Raw genomic sequence first — 23,920 nt, forward strand, 5'->3', positions numbered from 1 at the left:
ACGAACCGTTTTTTTTTTAAAAAAAACGTGTTTTTTTTTCAAAAAAAGCTTGGGCCAAAAAAAACACGCGTTTTTTGTTTTTTTTCATATTTTTCTGGAAAATTTGCAAATTTTTTACAATTTGCAGCTTAGTTTCATTATAGTGCTCTTGAAAAACATTAAACTAGTAAAATTGCTTTTATTGGTGTGCTGAAATTCCTAAGTGTGTGTGCTTGGCAGCAGCATATGTTTTTTGCATAGCTCTATAGCCTACGTTGTTTCACTTTCTTTTTCATTCTCAGGCATGTTTGTGGCAGTAGACCTGACAAACATTGAATTAATGCAATTTGATACATGACATAATGTAGATGAGTTAATTTCTTTTTCCTTTTATGGAAGTGCCCTTTATGGAAGGTAGCCTACGATGTTAGTATACCGGTAGGCCTACTGGTTATTCTTGTACACACTCAATGGGTTGACGAAATTTTGGCAAAAACAAGATGGCAGTATTCAGAACACACATTACCTTGTTTGTGGTAATTTACTAATGCAAGCTATTGCCAATAGCTTGTTTAAACATGTTTTTTAACTGATAGCTTAACAACGATGTATATGCTTTATAAATGTTGAAACAGAAGTATTCTTTTCGTGTGTTGTAAGGTCTTAGACACTTTGTCATTGATGCTTCCTGCAGATCATTTGTGACATAATGCAAGAGATCTTATCACTGATATTTTTAGCTGTCAAAAGTAAGTGCATTTGTCAGAAAAGGTTTAGGTTAATGTTCCTTTCAAATGCCCACCACCCATGTTAACTATTGCTAGTAACTACCAACCATGAATGAAGAAAATTTCCCTTTAAAGTGGAGTTTTTCAGCACTGCTCAGTGTTCACAGTCATTCAAGCTCAGTCATTGCAGCGAACGGACGTGTTGAATTTTGTGCGCTATCAAGATGCCATCTGGCAAGAAAACTTCAACTAATTTCAGTGAAGAAGACCGAAAAGAACTCAAGGAAATCAATAATACAGTTAAGAGTTTAGCTAAAGAAATTAAAATTATAAAAAAGGAACTAAAACAGAGCAAAAGTCATCTAAAGCTACTGCGCGAGGAAAATTTGAAACTAAAACAAGCATTAAATCTGAGCATTGCCAAGACTGATGAATTGGAACAATACGGCAGACGAGAAAACTTACGAATCCATGGAGTACCTGAAACCAATTCTAACTATGACGATGGAGAAGAAACCATACTAAAAATTGCGAAATCACTGCACATCAGTTTGAATGAGAATGAAATTCAACGAGCGCATCGCCTTGGGAAACCGCGCTCAGGAGGCAAGCCTAGAGCGATCATCGTGCGCTTTTCCAACTGTAAAAAACGGAACGAAATAATTCGAGCGAAGAAAAACCTGAAGGCAAACCACGACTTCAACAATGCCTTCATCACAGAAGACCTCACCACTCTAAAATCCAAACTGCTTTCATATGTAAAAAATCATTGCGACGGTAAATTTGCTCTTGCGCACATCATCAATGGACGAATTCGTATGAAAAAATCGGCTAAAAAAGCAGGACTGATAAAAGGAGATGGAAAAGATGAAGGTACTGGACAATAGCTGCATATTAATAGTTATGATGATTTATTTAAGGTTGGAATTGGTATTGACTTTGACAAGCTAAATTATAAACCTTTACTACTAAACGTAAATACTTCATTGGAAACCGACTCTGACACTGAAATGGAAAGCGACTAAACTAATGTGTTGTTTTGAGAATGCACCTGTAATTGCTTGCTCATGTCCAGCTCACTTGATTATAATCCCTTTGAATTTTTGCCTTCAAGTCAACCAGCCACGTTTATTTGCAATCCTAACGACAATTTTGATTTGTGTGAAAGTCTAAACAAGTCGCTTGTACAAAATATTAGCCCAAGTAACTATTACGAACAAAATTCTCCAGCCCTTCATAGAAACCAAAATAAAACTATAGCATTTCTTCATATTAATATTAGGTCTATCCAAAAAAACTATGATTCTTTGTACGATTTTCTTACGACACTACAAACCCCTCCTGACGTCATATGTATTACTGAAACTCGCATTAAAACAACACCATTGGTAAACATTGCTATTCCTGGCTACGACTTTGTTTACGAAAATTCGTTAACCTCTGCTGGTGGGGTCATGATATATGCTTCCACTCGTTATTCTTTTTCTGTTTTAAGCCATTGCAAAGTCGATTCCGATTACTGTGAAAACTTATGGATTAGTATCAAAAACTTGACCACTCAATCCAAACTTGTAGTTGGTACCCTCTATAGACACCCAGGAACTAATTTATCTTGTTTTGTTCAAGCTCTAAATAATTCCCTAACCACTTTAAATGAAAAGAATGAAAAATACTATCTTCTTGGAGACTTTAATATAAACATCACTAATTGCAATCTCCCTGGTCTGACCGAATATTTAAACATGCTAGAAAGCAATGGAGTATACCCTCTGATAGTTGAACCAACCAGAGTGACTGATACCTCTTCATCAACTATTGATAATATTTTAACAAACGACACTTCAAACGCTATCCTACCTGGGATAATCACTAGTGACCTCTCTGATCATTTTCCTATATTCTGTATTATTTCTGGTTTAAAGAACTGCTCTCGTTCAAATGCCTACCTTGTCAGAGACAAACGGCACTTTAATCCTGACCTATTTTGTAATGATCTTAGTAATCATATGTCTGAATTACTACCAGTATTGTCTGAATCGATATCCGATAATTTAAACTTGAAGTTTGCTCGCTTTGTGAAAATAATCACTAGCGTAATTGATAAACATGTCCCACTTAAACAACTTTCTCGTAAACAAGCTAAATTGAAAAGTAAACCCTGGCTGACTCGAGGATTGCTTGTCTCCATACGAAACAAACAAAAGATGTACAAAACTCACTTTCTCATAGGAGGCGTAACAGGAAAATACATTTACAAAAAATACTCAAATAAATTAACAAAGATTAAAAGTATGGCAAAAAAGCAGTATTTCCAAAACCAACTGGACATTAACAGTAATGAACCCAAAAAAATTTGGAGTATTATAAATTCTCTTTTGCCAAACAAAAAGAAAACAACCCAAAATGTTGATTGTGTTCGCGTTGATGATAAACTGGAAAGCGATCCAAAAATAATAGCTGAGAGTTTTAATTCCTTTTTTTGCCAATATCGGAAGCCACCTTGCAGAACGAGTCGAAACTGATAAAACAAATAATTTTAAAGACTTTTTAAACAATCGTATTTCCTCTTCTATTTTCCTTGAACCACCAGACGTGCACGAAATAATAGAAGAAATCCACCATCTAAAATTAAATAAATCAGCAGGGAGTGATGGTATCTCGCCTCATTTCCTTCGAATCTCTTCGAGTATCATAGCTTTGCCTCTATCCATCCTTTTCGACCACGCATTTTCAAATGGCATATTTCCAGATGTTCTCAAAATTGCTAAAGTCATTCCAATTTATAAATCTGGAAGCAAACTTGAAACTAATAATTATAGACCAATTTCTCTCCTCTCATGCTTTTCAAAGATTCTAGAAAAGTTAATGTTCAAACGATTGACATCGTTTATAAATAAGCACTCGATCTTAACGCCTACTCAATATGGCTTTCGTGCCAACCATTCAACGAGTCATGCTGCTCTGGACATTATTACCTCCTCATATGAGCAAATGCAGAACAATGAATTGACTGGACTTGTTTTACTAGATCTTAAAAAAGCCTTTGACACAGTTCATCATGAAAAACTCTTGCATAAACTCGATCATTATGGCATTCGAGGAGTTGCCAATGCCTTACTTACTTCCTATTTGAAAAACCGTAAACAATTTGTGTCTATAGGACAAGAAAATTCTACATTAAAAGAAATAAAATTTGGTGTCCCTCAAGGATCCATATTAGGACCACTTCTCTTTTCACTATACATAAATGATCTATCTAACTGTGTTTCTTGTGTTCCTAGATTATTTGCTGATGACACTTGTCTTGTCATTAAAGCCGATGATATATTAAGTCTTCAAAATTTAATTAATCTTGAACTGAAAGGAATCCAACGTTGGATCACTGCCAATTCACTCACTATAAATGCTTCTAAGTCTAACTTTTTAATAATTGCACCCAAGACCAACCAAATATCAACTAATGTTGAAGTTTTTTTATGGCAATACCCAACTAAAAAACGTTGACACTGCTAAATACCTTGGTATCTTCATTGACAAAAATCTCTCTTTTCTTCCTCATATTGATGCTCTATCTTCCAAACTCTCCAAATCTGTTGGCATAATCTCTAAATTGAAACATTGTTTATCAACCAAAGCTATGCTTCAGCTGTACTATTCTCTGGTGCATCCTTACCTAATATACGGACTGAATATATGGGGGTCGTCATACAAAACACATATTGGAAAGCTTGGTGTTTTGCAAAATAAGGCAGTCAAAGCTGTTGCGAAAGGCAAATGGGCTGACCATGTCACACCCTTTTATAAACAACTCAATGTCCTAAAGTTAAAAGATCTGTACAACTTTGAAATTGCTAAATTTATGTACCAGTTTAGTTTTAATTTATTACCCGACACTTTTCAAAACTACTTTAAAAAATGCTACGAAATTCACAACTTTACTACTCGAAACTCGACTAACCTAGATTATTATTATTTTCGATACACAACCACTAAATTACAACGCTCTATTAAATACTCTGGTGCAAAAATTTGGAATAATATATCAGTTGAAATTCGCAAATCCTCCTTCACAATTTTTAATAGAATGTACAAAAAGAAAATTATTGACTCATATTAGACAAATGCTAAATTAACTTACTAATCAGACTCGCAATTGTAATATAGGGAAGGTTGGCCTACCTAAACTTTTTTTTTTGTTTTGTTTTTTAATTTCTTATTATCTTGGACAGCTTCACCGTTATTCATGTATTATTATCTCTTTGTCTCAATTATTCAATTATAATTATCATTGATGAGTTAAGGGTGGCTGCTTGACTTGAAGACCTTGAACGGTCACTTCGCAGCCTCCCGCTGCTGTGATGCTATCATCATTTTTATTCGTTTTTTTTTTACTGTAATCTTTTCAACAGTTTTACTGTACATTGTGTTTGATTTATTGTACATCTTTTTTCGCAGCCGCCAATAAACAACTATCTATTATCTATCTATCTATCTATCTATCTATCTATCTATCTATCTATCTATCTATCTATCTATCTATCTATCTATCTATCTATCTATCTATCTATCTATCTATCTATCTATCTATCTATCTATCTATCTATCTATCTATCTATCTATCTATCTATCTATCTATCTATCTATCTATCTATCTATCTATCTATCTATCTATCTATCTATCTATCTATCTATCTATCTATCTATCTATCTATCTATCTATCTATCTATCTATCTATCTATCTATCTATCTATCTATCTATCTATCTATCTATCTATCTATCTATCTATCTATCTATCTATCTATCTATCTATCTATCTATCTATCTATCTATCTATCTATCTATCACATAGTGAATAAATGCTTTATAATCCTTTTCCTGACAAGAACAAAGTTTTACCCATATCAGGCTACCGCAATGCAGGATAAAGATACAAAACAAACATCAAAGATGAAAACTTATTTTATTTAGGAACTACGCTGGAGTAAAAAGGAGTGAGAATTGACCTCTTGTCGTTACGCACCAATAAAACCATGATGCGTAACTTTAATTTTTTTTTTTTATTGGGTAGAGGAAAGATTGATGAAAAGTTTGGCATAAACAGAAAAGTGCTAAAGTCTCAAGTCCTGAAAACTACAGTAGTTCAACTTGGATGGATAAGTGCAACCATACTTCTTTTAAAAATGTCTATGACAGCACAATGGTGTGATTAAGGGAAAACAAACATGACTATGACATCACAAAGGAGCATTGAACCTCTTCAGGGAAAATAAAAAACATCAAAATGTTTCCATCTTTCACTACGTTTAAATGTGATTTGGGCTAAAAGTTGGGGCTTTAGCACTACACTGCTTTTGCCAAACTTTTCACCAATCTTTCCTCTACCTGATTAAAAAAAAATTTTTTTTAAAGTTACGCATCATGGTTTTATTGGTGCGTAACGACAAGAGGTTAATTTCTTTTTATCTGAAAAAGTAGTCGCCAAAACTTGTTTTAATGTTCATAAACAGATAGCCCACCCCAGAAAACATGGGGTAGAGCTAAAAATTATCCAGATATGTTGAGCGGTCCTTGAGATATTGCCATTTTCTATTGCTCCTTATCTATGAAGCCACCTAGTGGCTAAGGTTACTTCACTTATAACTCGAGAACCGCTTGTGTGATTTTCATCAAGTTTGCACCAAATGCACATCAACTGGAACAACTTCTTGACGTTGTACTGGAAAAGGTGTGTGTGCTGGTGAAAAGTGCCTTTGTTAAGTAGAAAAACAGGGCACTGACCACCTGGTCCTAACATGCCCATTAACCAAAATCCCAGGTGGCTTCGAAACTGTACACGAGTGTGGTACTGCATTTAACAACTGGCTCGACCAAATTACAGACAATACTTGAGATGTGCCAACCATAGGACACTGTTACTGTTAGAAACGATTCCCCGCCCATTTAATATTATTGTTGTATCTCTGCTCCATTCTATTTTCATGCTTGAGTGACCCGGCCATGCATTAACAATTTTTGCTAGTTGATCTTTCTTTTTACGTTTTGGCATGGACTGGAGTGGTCATTGTTTTATAAATCTGGAGAACTGGAGATTTGGAGTGACTAGGGAATATGTAAGAATTCGGTAAGCAACTGTTTGTTTCGTTTTATTATTGTCGTTTTCAATACACCATTTCTTCTAATAAGTAAGGCCTGCACTTTATCCAGTCTAGGCAAAAAACGTTTTAGACATCATTTATAAAACATACCTTTGCTTGGTGCAAGGTTATGCCTGTCTAGTTAACTCTAGCTAGTTGTGTAATTTGTTTGTTATCCTAGGGTAGTCTTTTCAGGTCTGCCAAGGATTCATTTATGGTATGTGCCTTTGTCTAGCTCACTTTAGCTAGTTGTGTAATTTGTTTTGTTATCCTAGGGTAGTCTTTTCAGGTCTGCCAAGGATTAACTTTTTGGTTTGTGCCTTTGAGCCTGCCATGCTGTAAAGTTTCTTTGAACTTTGTAACTAGTTGTTTGTTATCCTAGGGTAGTCTTTTCAGGTCTGCCAAGGATTCATTTTTTGGTTTGTGCCTTTGAGCCCGCCACGTTGTAAACTTGGTTTAAATTTTGTAAATAGATCTTCACTTTGGGCAGTCTTGTCAGGTCTGCCAAAGATTGAAGCTTCTAAGCCTGTACTCTGTCAGGCCATTGTTCTAGTCAGGTAGAACTGGTTACCGTTAAACCCTGTAATTTTAGTAGGTTGCTTACTGACATTCTCCGTAACATCGTGAAGGTCAATTGTCACCTCACCAAAGGTAAGTACCATACAGATTTTGTTTTTTGTAGCTTGTATATTGCTGTGTGTTAATTATGGCTCGTAAAAAGCCCAAGCAAACTCCAAGACGGAGTAAGCCAAATGGTTATGCTAGTGGCTCAACAGAGCAGCATGAGGCCGCCTCTAATATTAGTGGTCAACATGACAGTAGCGAAGAGCTGCCAGGTCTTGTTGTGTTAGAACAAGAGCTGGTTGAAATCGAGCTTGGCATAACTTCCATCGACATGGAGCTATGCTCAAGTGATGATTTCCTGAGCTCTTCTGAAGTTTTGGAGGTAAAGAAAAGATGCCTTGAACTTCAAAGGAAGCTCTCCCTTAAACGTTTAGATTTACTCAAATGCAAACCACAGCAATCAGGCTCAATAGAATCTAGGATGAACCGTATGGGGGAAAGCATTTATGGTTTGCTTGAAGCATGCTCTACCCTCATTCGAAGCTGCCGAGAACAATCCAAGCAAGTGTCACATCAAACATCATCGGTAGTTATGGATGCAGGCAGTGACACAGGCAAAGCTGCTGAGTCTAGCAGTCACGTGACACCCCGTGAGAGTGGTGTAAAGATACCACCTGTAAAAGCAGAACAGGGTATCCTTCAGGGCAGCAGTAGTGCTAGTAATATTCTTAATCCTTGCGCATCTCCCTTTCGCACTGAAGCTAATAATAGTAGTGAATTTCCCATCGTCGTCCCTCAACCCCAGCTCAGTGCAGGGTTTCAAAATGTTCATGGTCCTCGGTCATCGCTTGAGAAGTTTGACGGCAATGTGTTAAAGTTCTTTAACTTTAAAAGGCGTTTTGAGCGATACATTGAGTCAAATTATCTAAGTTTTGAAGATCGCATCGCCTTTTTGGAGGACAATTGTGTAGGCCAGGCCTTGGAAGTAATATCTGGCCTGAGTTGCTTGCAAAATAGTGAAAGAGCATATGGAATGGCATGGGATAGATTAAGAAAAAGGTTTGGCAACCCTGGAAAACTCATGGCCAAAGTGAAGGAAGATTTGCTGCAAGGACCCCCTATTTCAGAGTGGGATGCGCCGGGCCTCACAAAGCTTTGCGACAAGATGTATAAGTGTGAAGTCAGTTTCGATGGCTGGGGTAAGTCTCACCTTTTAAACAGTGACGAGGTGCTTCAACGGCTGTTCCTGCGACTTCCTTATAAGTTAAAGGAGCAGTTTGTTCATGTTAATCACTTAGGATCGGACTGTGCCACGTTTGGTGATTTAAGAGTCTTGGTCGAGGATGCAGCCTCTCGAGCCGACAGCCAATATGGCCATCTTATGCAACCAGGCAAAGATGTTAAGAGAGCTCCACAACCATCGCTGGCTCGATCTAATCCGCAAGGTGGCTACAAGCGTGCTTCGGTTTGCACAACCCAAGAGCAGATTTCCCAATCTGCTAACCATAAACAAGAGTCCTGTTGTTTGTGTGCAGAGTCGCATGCCCTATGGAAGTGTGAGATGTTTAAACAAAAACCTGTTGCAGAAAGAAGAACCCTGGTGCAAAAGCATAGACTGTGTTTTTGTTGCTTGAGAGCAGGCCACAGAGTGGTTGATTGCAGATTTAAGAAATCTTGTGCAACGTGTGGATCGAGGCATAACTCACTTCTGCATGTAAACCGTGTGGAAGTGGAAAGTCCCTCTTCCCCGAGGAAGAGCATCTCAGCAACAACGTCCGCAACTGTGCCAGCTACATCTGGGACAACAATTTTTAAGGTTTTACCAGTTAAGGTATGGGCTGGAGACCCCTCCAACTATACCTATACTTATGCTTTTATCGATGAAGGTTCTAGCGTCAGTCTATGCTCCTCAAGCCTCGTATCTCGCTTAGGGGTTGCTGCGACAAAAAGCAATGTGGAGTTGCTGACCACCAATGCTGTCTCCTTTCATGACAAGAAAATTGATTTTTTGGCTGTGCAGGGAATGGAAGAGCAGGCTGTGTTTTCCGTTGCAGATGCTCTGGTGATGGACCAGATTGTGGATGTCAGCCACAGTATTCCCACCGAAGCACTTAGTAGTGCATATAGTCATTTGGAGGACTTAAAGTTCCCTGAACTAAAAGATAGGAAGGTTGAGTTGTTATTGGGTAGCGATCTTCACCAGGCTTATCTTTTGCAGGAAGTTCGTACTGGCGCACCAGGAGAACCATGTGGACTGCACACTCTTCTGGGTTGGACCATTTATGGGAAAGATGGTGGCGATAGGCAACTCAACTCACCAGTAATGGTAAACTTTCTTAGCGTAAAGGAGTCTTGCGATAGAATGTTAAATGTATTGTTGCAGGATTTTAATGACATCGATGAGCCACAGGCCCCCTGTCCTTCAATTGAGGATAAACGTGCGCTGCAGATCATGCAGGACACGGTGAAGAAGGTGGATGGACACTATTCTGTAGGGCTGTTGTGGAAGGATGAAGACCCGGACTTGTGCAATAATCGCTCTATGGCACTCAAGCGCCTAGAGGGAATGAAGCGCCGATTTATTACTGACCCGGTGTTATTCAATAAGTATCGTGATAAAATGCAGGAATATGTTAAATGTGGCTATGCTGTGCCACTTGAAACTGGTGTGGTAGACACACCAGGGAAGACGTGCTATGTGCCCCATCACTGCACGACCAATGCGGCCAAGTTTAGAGTCGTTTTCGACTGCAGCGCGAAGTTTAAAGGCGTGTCATTAAATGACAAGCTGCTTCATGGCCCAGATCTCACCAATAACCTTGTAGGAACATTGTTTCGCTTCAGGCAACATCCGATCGCTGTTGTGGGCGATATTAAGGCCATGTTTTCCCAAGTACGTGTAGACGAAGGAGACAGGGATGCCTTTCGATTCTTATGGTATCCGGACGATGATCTCAAGCGGGAACCTGTCGACTACCGTATGCAAACTCATGTGTTTGGAGCAAAGTCGTCGCCATGCTGTGCTGCCTTCGCACTTCGGATGACTGCCAAAGACAATGAAGCAGGTGCTGATCAAAACACTGTTAACACAGTTTTAAAAAATGTTTATGTTGACGATATTTGTCATTCATGTGAATCGCCGGATCAGGCTATCGAACTAATACAACAACTGCGTGAACTATTACAAAGTGGCGGCTTCCATTTAACTAAATTCCTGTCTAACAGTGCAGAGGTCTTGAGTTCTGTGTTGCAGGAAGACTTGGCGTCGAAGGTCGATTTGCCTCAGTGCCAGCTTCCAACGCAGAAAAACCTTGGTGTTGTGTGGAATGCTGCGAGCGATTGCATGGAGGTGAGGGTGAGTATCCAACAAAAGCCTAACACCCGGAGAGGCGTTCTCTCCATGATTTCGCAAACATACGACCCACTAGGTCTAATACAACCCTTCATTTTACCTGCTAGGCAACTCCTGCAGCAGGCATGTGACGCTCAACTTGATTGGGATGAACCCCTTAATGGCCTTGGGCCAGTAAACATTAATTGGGAAGCTTGGTTAAAGGCCCTTCCAGAGCTTGAATGTGTTTCCATCGCTAGAAGCCTGACTCTTTTTGGTAAATGTGCTATCCGCTTTGAATTGCATGGTTTTTGTGATGCCAGTACCAGTGGCTATGGGGTCGTGTTTTATGTTAAAGTGTTTTATGATGATTCTGTAGTAATTTGTAATTTTCTATTTGGCAAGTCTCGAGTGGCTCCATTAAAGCCTGTTAGCGTACCTCGCCTGGAGCTCACTGCTGCTGTGCTCGCTGCCAAAGTCTGCAATTTTATCCTGACGGAGTGTGATTTTAAATTCAATTGTGTTGTCTTATGGACAGACTCAACTGTTGTGCTGCGTTACATTAATAATACTTCGACTCGTTTCCACACCTTTGTGGCTAATAGGCTGAGCACTATTCACATGCTTACCAGTGTCAATCAATGGCATTATGTACCGACTACCTTAAACCCCGCTGACCTCGCGTCTCGGGGAGTTTGGCCTGATAAAGTTAATACCGCTAAGCTTTGGTTTAATGGTCCTAAGTTTTTGCATGATGTCACGAGCAATTGGCCAAACCAGCCCGACTTTGTTGGCGGAATTTCGTCAGACGATCCAGAGGTTAAAAACATTGAACGTTGCTCAGCTCAGCAACACACGATTACGGACTCAGACTCTCTATGTCGGTTGTTTACCCGCTACTCGCATTTCCACGATCTGCAAAGAACGGTTGCATGGTTGCTTCGCTTCAAATTGTACCTGAAAAGGAAATGCCGAGATGACTCCTTGACTGTTAAGACAGATTCGCTCAGTGTCGAGGAGATGGACGAAGCTGAACTTGCCATTGTCACAGCCGCCCAGCATCAAGCATACCCGACGGTGTTCGCAGTTCTCCATAACCACCCAGGATTTGACGCCCCGGTGGAACTCGTGTCCGACTTGCAGTTGAAGAAGCATGTGGCTTTGAAGGAGCTACAGTCCCTAAACCCCTATGTTGTTAACGGAACGTTACGAGTTGGTGGGCGATTGCAACAATCTTCTCTGTCAAGCGGAAGAAGGCATCCGATCATTCTCCCACATCAGCACCCAATCACCGATCTAGTGATCATGAGGTATCACGAACGAGAAGGACACATGGGATGCTCACAAGTCCTTACCGCCATTGCTTCCCGTTATTGGATTGTCAAAGGGCGATCAGCTGTCAAAAGGGTCTTGCATTCCTGTATGAACTGTCGTTTTTGGAAAGCTACCGCCGGAAAACAGCAGATGGGCAACTTACCTGCTCCACGCGTAAACAAATCCATTCCTTTTCAAGCTGCTGGCACTGACCTTCTTGGTCCATTGATGGTAAAGAGCGGCCGCAGCAGTGTTAAGCGATATGTTTGTATTTTTAATTGTTTGGCGACCCGTGCTGTGCACTTTGAGGTCGTGCAATCCCTGGAGGCAAGTGCATTCCTTCAAGCCTACCGAAGATTCTGCAGCCGTAGAAACGTTTGTCCTACTGATCTGTACAGTGACAACGGAGGAAACTTTGTTGCTGCAGACCGCGAACTTCGGCAAGGACTCAAGAACCTCCATCAAAAGAAAGTCACCGATGCCTTACTTCGGCATGAAACGAACTGGCACTTCAACCCTCCGCGTGCTTCACATCAAGGCGGCTTCTACGAAATATTTTTTCGTTTATTAAGAAAATTGATGCGGTCGCTGGTAGGAAACGCTACGTTGGATGAGTTCGACCTTCTAACGCTGGTAGCAGAGATTGAAAGAATTTTAAACGATCGTCCCATCACTTCGCTCCCATCGTCACCAGATGATCTGCAAGCCCTGACTCCAAGTATGATACTCACCGGATCAGCTTGTGACACCCTACCGCCAGATGTTTTTATGAAGGCTGACGGTTATCGACGCTCTTGGAGAAAGACCCAATACCTCACAAACAAGTTTTGGGAACAATGGCTGTTGCAATATCTCCCTCTGTTGCAGCCCCGACAAAAGTGGTTTGGCACATCTCCAAGCTTGAAACCAGGCGATTTGGTACTGGTAACGGACGAGGCAACTAAACGTGGGCACTGGCCCAAGGCTATTGTAAAGGAAGTTATGCCGGACACTAATAAACTTGTCAGACGCGTGCGAGTAAAGGTTGCTGACGGTACAGAGTTTGTTCGCGACATCAGAAAGATCTGCCTGCTAGAGGGCAGTATGGACTTTTAAAATGACAATTTTGTTTTCTAGGCTGGCTGGTTGGCACGATTGCACAACTGACATTGCTCATGCTGCTTAGGTTTCATATTTGAATTGTATTGCGTGTTTGTGTTTATTTTACTATTATTATTCTTGTGCTCCTCACTACCGCAGCTAGCGCGGCGTCGTCGATGCATTTGCATCCAGCAGTTCTGCCATAACTGTGTTATTGACTCCCATTAATAGTGTTGTTTCTATTTGCATCCTGCAGTTATTTACACTGTAGCAGTCTAGCTCTGTTTTTGGTCTGACTATTTCACACACCTGTCTCACTACTAATGCTTTTGCTATGTGCGATATTATTTTTCGTGTTTTGTCAATTCATTGCTTAATTATCACGACTCGACTTAACAGTCGCGTGTTTTTTCTGGTAGCCTACTTTTGCTCTGACGTTAATGTCACTTGCGCTGGTCATAGCATTGTGCAGTATTAGGTTGTATGTGTACTTTTGTTTATGCCATATCCCCACTTCTGCCACTGGTACCATGTATGCTATCATTTGTTTTTCGTGTATCCGTTTATGCTGACTTCCAGTTGTCGGTAGACTTATGTTTTTGTGCTTAATTTTAGCAATCGCTAAGCATGTTGGTCAAAAGGGTTTTTTAACTCCTCTTGGGCGTGTCTTCGATGTCCTTCTGTAGGCTACTGTTATGCATGTTCTATTAAGTTTGTGTGTAATGCAAGCCAGCCTTTGTGTTGCAATTGTGATCCTTGCTAACCGCGAATATTTTTGATTCTGGTCGATATTTGCATAATTCATGTTCATTGTCGTTTATTTGGCCACCTTGTGGCAATTAGTTGGTTTGTATTTTGCTTCGTTGTAATCGTTTTACAGTGGTAAAACCCTCATTTGTTAAACTCTGGTTTTGGGGGTGGGTATGTTAGAAACGATTCCCCGCCCATTTAATATTATTGTTGTATCTCTGCTCCATTCTATTTTCATGCTTGAGTGACCCGGCCATGCATTAACAATTTTTGCTAGTTGATCTTTCTTTTTACGTTTTGGCATGGACTGGAGTGGTCATTGTTTTATAAATCTGGAGAACTGGAGATTTGGAGTGACTAGGGAATATGTAAGAATTCGGTAAGCAACTGTTTGTTTCGTTTTATTATTGTCGTTTTCAATACACCATTTCTTCTAATAAGTAAGGCCTGCACTTTATCCAGTCTAGGCAAAAAACGTTTTAGACAGTTACTACTATTTGAGACAGTGAGAAATCTTTATGGCTCGTGTGTTGAGACTTGGGATCTACAAAATTGCAATGAAAAAATAGGCCTATACCAGACATATAGTCTGATTTAAAGTAAGTTATCCGAGTTATGAGACTGTTTCTTTGTTGAAAGAGACGCTATAGCAATGAGTTTACCCTAATTGCTGCATATTGTGACATTTAATGTCAAAATAGGTAAAAAAAACAAAAAAAAAACGAATAAAAAACAAAAAAAACGATAAAAAACAAAAAAAATTAGCTCGTTTTTTTTCAAAAACAAAAAAAAACGTTTTTTACATCTCTAGTTGCAATATAGTTTGAGGCAACTTCGAACATGCCTAGACAAGGAAGTAATTAACAACATGTTTCCTACAAAATCATGAGTAGGGAAAGTACCGACTTCTTTTTTCATTTTTCCAGACGATTAAGATTACACAACGGTTGTGACAATGTGACACCGATGAACGATGAAATTGTTTTCACCAAACGGTAGCGCTGTGGTGTGTTTTAAGCTTTTCTATTCTTATAAAATAAACAAACAAGAAATAAATAATGTCATTGCTCAGCTTTCAAGACACTGCTTTGTTTGGCTACCTTGGTTCTTGCTGTGTACTACCAGACGTAGCATTGTATGGTGACTGTCTTTCTCACAAAATAAAACAAACAAGAAATAAATAATGTCAATTTCAAATAAAACAAACAAGAAGCAATACTCAGCTTTCATTGCTTCTTGCTCTGTACTGCCAGACGTACCATTGTAAGGGGACTGTTTTTCTCATAAAATAAAACAAACAAGAAATAATGTCAATTTCACATAAAATGAACAAACAAGAAATAAGACCAGGACAGTGCTAGAGTAGGCTACTGCTTGGACACTGCTTTTTGAATCTGCTAGCAGACAACGATCTCCTCTTTCCCTACTACTAACCACGTTTTGTTGCTTCTACCTTTTTCTGTACTTCAAGCTATGTTTTAGCAAGGGTTGTTTTTCGATATGATGTTCAGAAATAGAAACAAACTGAACAGTGTTTCATTTTTAAAAAGGTAAAGATTGTTGACTAACCTACACCTATACATGCTTTGTCTATAACAATAGGCTACAGCCAGTGCTGTATTCGTAAAAAAAAGCACAGGATATACTGTCAGATTTGCCAAAATGATAAATAATACACAACTTGCGAAATACTAATCTTTATTCTACCATAACATGAATTATCAACATCAAAATTAGACGAGAGGTACAAAATTATTTATTTTTGGAAAACCAGAGGGCATACTATAATTGCTGGAAAAAGCAGAGAGCATAATGCGTATACCCTCGAATACAGCACTGGCTACAGCTAGATGTTAAGAGCCCTCCCAAATAAAATGCTAAGAATATACCCCTGCTTCTAGCGTATTTTTAAGTTTGGTCGTTTTTCTGTGATTGCCAAGAAAACGTTTGTCGAAAGAAACTGTTGCCTACAGCTGCAACTTAATTTATTGCTCAGACTTTGTATTGTTGATATTCGTCTGGAAAGTCTTTTAAGCATATAGCCTATATGAATTTAAATGCACTGAAAGCTTTAACATTTGGCATTTTGAATTACCCTGCATTAAACATTTAAACAACCCCATTTAGGCTAACTTACAAGCCAAGGAAAAATCTAAATAGGCTAATACGGCATCCAGGCCGGATAGCGACTGTCAAAACAGCGACTGTCATAATGGCGACTGTCATAATGGCGACTTCATAATAGCGACGTAATGAAGTGAGCGACATTCCAAACAGCGATTGTATAAATGCCGACTGCATTAAAACAGCGACTGTTATGATAGCGACTTAACACTTTAAGTGCCATAAAAATGCCCCATCTGGCACCTATGTGGCATATTTTTGAATTTTATTTATTGTAGACGCCAAATTTGAACACAACTAGTTTTCAATTTACCTATAGCGAGAAGTTTTTGGATTTATATCATGCCAGTCAGCAGGTTTTGACTTGGAGGCCAAATTGGGTGGTTCTGTATGGCACCAGCTTGACAATGATTGCCTAGTCTAGTTGATCTGTGATAAAGTTTGTAAAGTATTTTTAGGGTAGTTTTAGTTTACGGTTAGAATTAGTAGGCTAAGGTATTGGAAGTACAGATGCTCAGCTTCTTGGTCAAAAACGTCATGAGTCAGAATCGACCAAATATAGGGTGAAGTGTGTGAATACCATCCAGGCAAAAGCTGTTTTATGCCTTTGCTGCTGTAACTTTCATTTGCTATTTTGTCATCTTAAACCTTAACTTGTAGGGTTAGAAAATAGCAAAGCAAAGGTAAAGTAGTGAAGGCACTATATGTACCTACTTCACCCTCTATTTGTTGGTCAATTCCAATCTATGACGTCATGGCATTTTGACTGGTGCATAGACTTGAATACTAGCTCCTGTGTCTGTATTTTATATGTTGTACTAATTGCTTTTTACAAAGTTTTATTTTACATTTTTGGTCAATTTCAATGTGTTAGTTTTGACTAAGGCGGAGACTTGTATACCAGCTTCGACAGAGTCAAACTTCATGAATAGGCTAACATTATCAAAACGAAATTGTGAGCATAAACGTGTTTTGATATTTTAAATAAAACATGTGAAAAGTCTTCATTTCGTGAGTTTCACGTTTGAAAAATTTGCCTCAATGGATTTTATAATTTCAAGAAAAGGAAGTGACATGATAAGTTATGAAGGCTTTTTGTACAGGAACGACAAAACAAAGATAAATACAATCAATTGGAGATGTGCTAAAACAGGTTGTAAAGGTCGCCTAACGACAAGCCTTCAGTATCGTGAGCAACAACAACCCCCAGTGAGCAGTGGCGTCCACACGCATCCACCAAACCCTACGGAAGTGGCAGCCAGGAGAGTTGAAAACAGAGTAAAAACAGCTGCAGTAAGAACACGGGATCCACCACGAAGAATCGTGCAGGATGCAATGACTGAAGTTAATGAAGAAGTTGCAGCAGCTGTTGGCTCTTCCACAAATCTGCGTCAAACCATCAGACGGAAAAGGAAAGCAACAGACAACAACCCCCCAGCTCCTGTTAATGTAGGAGAACTGTTCATACCTGATATGTTGAGACAAACAACAGACCAGCGTGGCTTCCTGCTCTATGACAGTGGGCGTGGAGATGTTCATCGGATGCTTATTTTCAGCACAGATCAGTTTCTTCAAACCTTACACGATTCCGAACACTGGATGTGTGATGGTACATTCAAAGTGTCACCATCCCTTTTTTATCAAGTATACACTGTGCAAGTGTGCATGCTATGATACGAAACAATGTGCTTCCCTGCATTTTTGTTCTACTCCCAAATAAGCAACAAGTAACATACTCTCAAATGTGGACTGAAATAAAATCACTGAAACCTGGACTCGCTCCAAGAAGTGTACAGATCGACTTTGAACTAGCTTCCAAAGCTGCGCTCATTGAAGCATTTCCTCAAACGCACATCTACGGCTGTTACTTTCACTTGGGACAATCGCTCTGGAGAAAGATTCAGGAAAACGGACTGCAACGGTTATATGTGCAAAACGACAATATTCGGATGGCACTGAAAATGCTCCTTGCTCTTGCCTTTCTACCAGTGGATGAAGTGAGCGATGCCTTTGATGAATTGGTGGCAGACTACCCAGCAGAAGTAATGCCTCTCGTAAATTACTTCGAAGACAACTACGTGGGCCGAAGAAACAGACGGGGAGACAGACGACAGCCATTGTTTCCCGTACATATGTGGAGTGTGAAAGCCAGACAAGATGCGGGACTGCCACGAACCAACAACCAGCTAGAGAGTTGGCACAATGCGTTTCAGGGATCAACGGAAACTCATCATCCATCCATCTTTCGATTCATCGAAGCTTTAAGACGGGAGGAAGCCCTTCAACGGGCAAACCGAACCCAGCTACTACAAGGCAGAGACCTGACTCAGCGAATGAAAAGATACGTGACAATGAACACACGAATCACTGTTGTACAGCAAAATCGAGGCCAGTATGATCTGCGGCAGTTCCTTCGAGCCCTTGCTCACAATTTAGAAATAAACGTGGCTTGATTTTTATTACAAGACTTTTGGTTGTTTTAAAGTCCCTTTTGGTTTCAATCTTTTTCTACACCCTGAATTTTATTGCAAGGCTTGACGACTTTCTGTTGTTTGGCTTGACTAGCCTATTTCTTTTTAAATCATGTGACTTCTATGGATAGTCCAAATAAAATGTTGTTTTAAACTCCCTTTTGGTTTCAATCTTTCACTACGCAGTGTTTGCCTATTTGTGCGTGCATACGTGTGTAGAGAGGTGTGGGGGATGGAAGGTATGTGTGGAGGGGGTGAAAGAGTGCGTGTGCGCGTAAGCCTTGGATTTAATAAAAGAAGTGAGGTCGCTGTTGTGGCAGTCGCTGTTTTTGATGAGTCGCTGTCGTGTAGTCGCTCTATTGACAGTCGCTGTTTTAAATGAATCGCTGTCGTGTGGTCGCTCTATTGACAGTCGCTGTTCTGACAGTCGCTATTTGGAACCCGAGCCGGCTAATACATCCATGTCACGCCACTTTTTTACTTCAAAGCTTAGGCCTACCACATGTCAAGGTGCTTGCACAATGCGCACTAGCATAAATAATTTGTTGACTTTTTCTTCACTGTCATCGAATAATTATAATAGATCCACCGGTAGGCTACTTCAGTAGACCATAGTTCTAAGAAGGGTCGTAGGCATTTTTCTTTAGAGGGGTGTACGATCATGAGAGAAATCAAGGGCTATTGTAGAAGGAGCGCCACTCCGCAATCGACGGCATGCCTTTAAGTGTCTTACCAAGGACACAGCCACATGCTCTTGAGCGGTGTCGAACTGACGTCCTATCGAACCAGGGCTCTAACAGATTCTGCATGCTACACGAAAAATTTCAAACAGTTTGACACCAACGTTTGACACAAACAAAAAAAAGCCTGTTAGGCAGAGTCTTATGCAAACTTATAGTTTTCCGTGCTGTCTGTATTTTATAGGTTATGTTTCGTTATATCAATAAAACTTTCTCTGTTTCTAAGTCTATACTCCCACGAAATAACACGCCTTCCAACAGAAAAAACAAAGTGTTCCTGAAAGGGTCGGCCTATCAGCAATGAAACTTTCAAATGTAATTTAATGCGCAAGTGGTGTGAAATGACATCTAATGTCGTCGCCTTTGCTAAAGAAGACTTGCTGTAGGCTTGGACTAAAGACAGCCGACCAGACTATGAAAAGACCACTAGACCAAAGCTGCACTAATAGCAAAAGTAGAGATACACCGATTCGCGAGATGCGAGCAAAAGATACAGATTGATTGTCGCCAAAACAAAAATATACAGATTTCGTGTCGTCGAGTGAAAAGTATACCGGTTTGCGTGTCTTTGAAAGCGAAAATATACACAGGTGCGCGCGTCGTCAGGAAACATATACACAGATTTGGGTGTCGGAAACGGCAAAAATAGCTCTATGCAGTGCTGTGTTAAGCCCTTTGTGGGCCCCGGGGCCCGAATAATTTTGGGCCCTCTATCGTCAAGCAGACCTATAGTATTGTGTATATTTTTACTGCACCGATATGGAAATGTGGTTCACTTCAATAGACTTTCTCACCAGTTTAGAAAACAACACCAGTGTAAGTAAACACTAACACAGGTCTATCATTTCTTAGCTACACCTTTGCTCGGAATGAAAGCCAAAAGTGCTTAGAGTATAGTCACGACGCGGTAATACCTCCGTACCGCGCGAAATTTTGACTGTTTGAACTTACCGCGTGGCACCGCCAGATAATATCTGAGGATAAAACCAGAACTGTAGAAATTATTAATTTTCATTCAGATTTGGTCATCTGGTAACATTATTGCATTTCACCATTTTTATGGTATATCTGGCAACACTACTTGTTCTATCAACCAATTTAAAAACATTGTGAATGATTGTAATTTGTAAACAGGGTTGCCAGATTGGCCTTTTTTAAAGTCTGTTGGCCTTAGAAATTATACATTTGGCCTTTTTTTAATTTATTCTTCAAAATCCATAATCAATATTTCTCATGTATCGTAACCTTACCAGATGAATACCATATTCACCATTGTTCAAGACATGTTCTATAGGCTATTTGTTTAATACTCGTAATGTGACGCTGGCGCCGAGTCAGACTGAGGTCACCTCTAAGCCAGCCAGTGGTGCCAGATCTCACCACTGCAGCGGATTTAAACTCATCCGCTACAGATCTTTTATACTTGCTATTTTTCGGGCTACTTTCAGAAATATTTTGGTACAATTTATTAAAACCTGCTACAAGTCATAAAATATTAAGAAATATGAATATTATAGACAGTATTTTGATAGAAACAGGTAAATATCCATTTCGCCTTTTTTAACAAATATTTTCTTTGTTTGGCTTTTTTTTAGTCCGCCCCGATATCTCAAGTTGGTTAGCGCGTGACTTCGTGAACGAAGAAGCTTCAAAATCAAGCGGCGCTGATTCGACTCTCGGGGTGTGCGCTTGAGCAACGCATTCTAAGAACTGCTTTCTATTCAGCGGCACGTAACGGATGGATTAATTCCCTGGCAACAAAACTTCAAGAATCGGAAATTTAACTCTGTTGATCTCGGTAACCGGCCCGCGTCAAAAGCCTCTACAAGTAGAATATGCGAAACTACCAGGAATAACCTATCAAAGCTTTGTCAGTCCGAGGATAAAGATTCAAAACCAAACTATTATTTTGGCTTTAAGAGTTTAAGACCTTTTCATAGTCTAGCATTTCTGCTTCTAAATGCTGATAGTATTGAACAAGAACAAATCCAAACTCGTATTCTGGCACATTGAGTCACGATTTACAATGCTTACTTTATCTTGTTTGAGTTTGGCTTATTTTTGGCCTTTTTTCTATCTATTTGGCCTCAAATTGGCCTTTTTTTCAAATTTCAGTCTGGCAACTCTGTTTGTGAACACAAACTCTGTGAAGCGTGTTGAGGATCATTTGTTTTTAACTTTTTATTCAACATTATTTCATTCCAAGGCAAAGCTTTCATTATTTTATGCAGGCATTCAAGCTAATTAAAGTTTTTAGTAGGGTATGGTAGCCTAGGTTAGTAGCAAGAATAAACAGGTCACTTGTGATTGAACGAATGATTTTTGTTTTGGATCAAAGCAATTTCAGTAGGCCATCGTACAACATGTGATATGCCAGGTCTATAAGGTATTTGAAGATAAGAGCAATTTCATGTGCATATGTTTAGAAAAAGTAAATATAGTACCCAGCATTCAATAAAAGGCAACTCAGATGAGCTATCAAAGGTAGCTAATAAGTGCTGAAAGTTACTCAATTGCCTAAATAGGCCCTAAATTTTTTCCAAAATTTGCTTTTGTTTAATAGATTCCCTTGTATTTGCTCTGCACTTGCGTGCAATGCGGCAGCGGACAGGTTTTTCCTGCTCACGACATCTTTAGTCAAGGATAGCCTATTTACAATTACGGTATTATAAATACCAAAAATAAAATGATAATTAAACTATCAGAAATGTTATTTTGCCTACACCTAACAATTTTTTAAAGCAAAACACTTTTATTGAGTATATGTGAATTCACAAAGGGCCCAACTCCACTTTTTTCATTTCACTTTTTGTGCTTTCTGATTTCTTTTAATGAAAACAAATTGAATATGTGAATTCAAAAAGGGCCCTCCAGTTTTTTTCATTTCACTATTTGTGCTTTCCGATTTCTTCCAACGTCTTCTAAATGATACTTTAAAAAAACGGCCAAATGTTTCAAACATATTCGTAAACACATAAAAAATACCCTATCAATATTTCCATTGATTTTGAAATGGGCCCAACTACAGCAATTGCACTTCAACTTTTCCATAGTTTCTCCACAGAATCTTCACCGAGTGAACTTTTTAGGTATGATGCTTCTTACTTAGGCTATGTTTAAGCATGTATTATTAAAAGTTATCAAAGTTTCACCACAAAAGTAAATGATCAAAATAATTAAAACGATTGTGCAAAAACACTTTGTAGCAATTGGGCCCTTCTTCAATTCACATATTTAATTGCATCCCACTTGTTATATGTTAAATACACTCCTGCAGATCATGTTACTAACGCTATCGCATTTTAAATTTTTTTCAAAGTAGTAATTGTGTTTTTACAGATGTTTCAGTGTAGTAATTAGGGTCCAAATTTGAGATGTTTTAGTATATGTAGACGTAGATCCTCTTCCTAATTGACAAGTACACGCAGTGAACTTCACCGCTTGTGGTACAGTGAACTTTACCGCAACTAAAAAAAAAACATTACTGAAACGCAAAAGTCTATTAGGCTACTTGTGGGCCCCCTGAGATGGTGGGCCCGGGGCCCCCTCTTAACACAGCACTGGCTCTATGCATACTGTAGATTCGATTTGTGTCATAGGTAGCCTACTAGTTCACATTTTAGTAACTTGAAGATGGAAATGTTGTGTAAAACATGGCCGAACCTAGTGTCCAAGTAAGATTTACATTATGTAGCTAAGCCTTACAGTCATTCAGTAGGCTAACCTATATCCATACTGCTAATCACAATACCACACATCTCCAACAGCAAATGCAAGAATAATACGGTAGTTTGGCCTATAACATACAAAATGCTCGGCTGGTCGCCACCGAATATTACAGTGATTAATATTTACCTCTTTTTATCAATTTTTTTGTGACCAAATACTTCGAGAACACATTTAAATGAAACCAACCAAATTAATTTTCTGATGCTGTTTTCAATAGCGGGTTAGACCTACTCATCCCACGCAACCTTATTGTAACACTTTTCATAATCAGACAAAAATTCAATCGTTTGATGTCAAATGTTTGATTCTTGGATTCATCCATGGCAACTGCAAAAAGTTCTCACCCTGGCTACACTCCAATGTCCACGGATTCAACTGGCCGTGAAGGATTGTTTTGAAGATTTCGTATACGTCTTTAGACTACGAATGTACATGTCGCGAATATAAACGTAACTGGCGTGGTCCTTTTTCATGTAAAAATAATAAGTAAATGAAGAATAAAAGTAAGGCTACCGACGCCAACCAACTAGTAGCCTATGCTTTCTCTCAATATTATTTTGAAAGCGAAAGACAAAACGAGTTTTTCTTTTTGTTTTTTGTAGCCTAATAGAAGGCGGGGCAAAACAAACCATCTAAGGGAAAAATCGTTTTTCTTGACTGTTGCAAAACATTTTTTTATGGACTAGTTGGCAATTAATACGCCTGCTGACAGGTTATGCTTGTGCTAAAAAGTACACCTGAAAGTAGCACATTTTTCGAAAAATGGTAATTTTTTAGTGATTTTCGCACAAGGCAAAACGAACCACAAGCGGGGCAAAACGGACCCGGGGGTCCGACTCTCGGGGTGTGCGCTTGAGCAACGCACGTTAAGGACTGCTCTCCATTCAGCGGCATCTAATGGATGGAATAGTTCCCCGGCAACAAGACTTCAACAATCGGAAACTTCACTCTGTCAATCTTGGTTACCGGGCTTG

General features: G+C 39.3%; 1 protein-coding gene and 1 pseudogene across 1 annotated transcript; both read left to right on the top strand.

Annotated features, from left to right (window-relative positions):
• Positions 1-7,549: 7,549 nt before the first annotated feature.
• Positions 7,550-13,147, top strand: LOC145769140 (uncharacterized). Its single transcript, XM_082580732.1, has 2 exons — positions 7,550-11,015; positions 11,277-13,147. The coding sequence occupies exons 1-2, from the start codon at positions 7,550-7,552 to the stop codon at positions 13,145-13,147; spliced, it is 5,337 nt and encodes a 1,778-aa protein (XP_082436858.1).
• A 3,900-nt stretch (positions 13,148-17,047) lies between these two features.
• LOC145769656 (uncharacterized) lies at positions 17,048-18,459 on the top strand (annotated as a pseudogene).
• Positions 18,460-23,920: the final 5,461 nt, after the last annotated feature.

Source organism: Aplidium turbinatum, chromosome 4 (assembly GCF_918807975.1).
Source record: "Aplidium turbinatum chromosome 4, kaAplTurb1.1, whole genome shotgun sequence".
Classification (NCBI taxonomy): domain Eukaryota; kingdom Metazoa; phylum Chordata; class Ascidiacea; order Aplousobranchia; family Polyclinidae; genus Aplidium; species Aplidium turbinatum.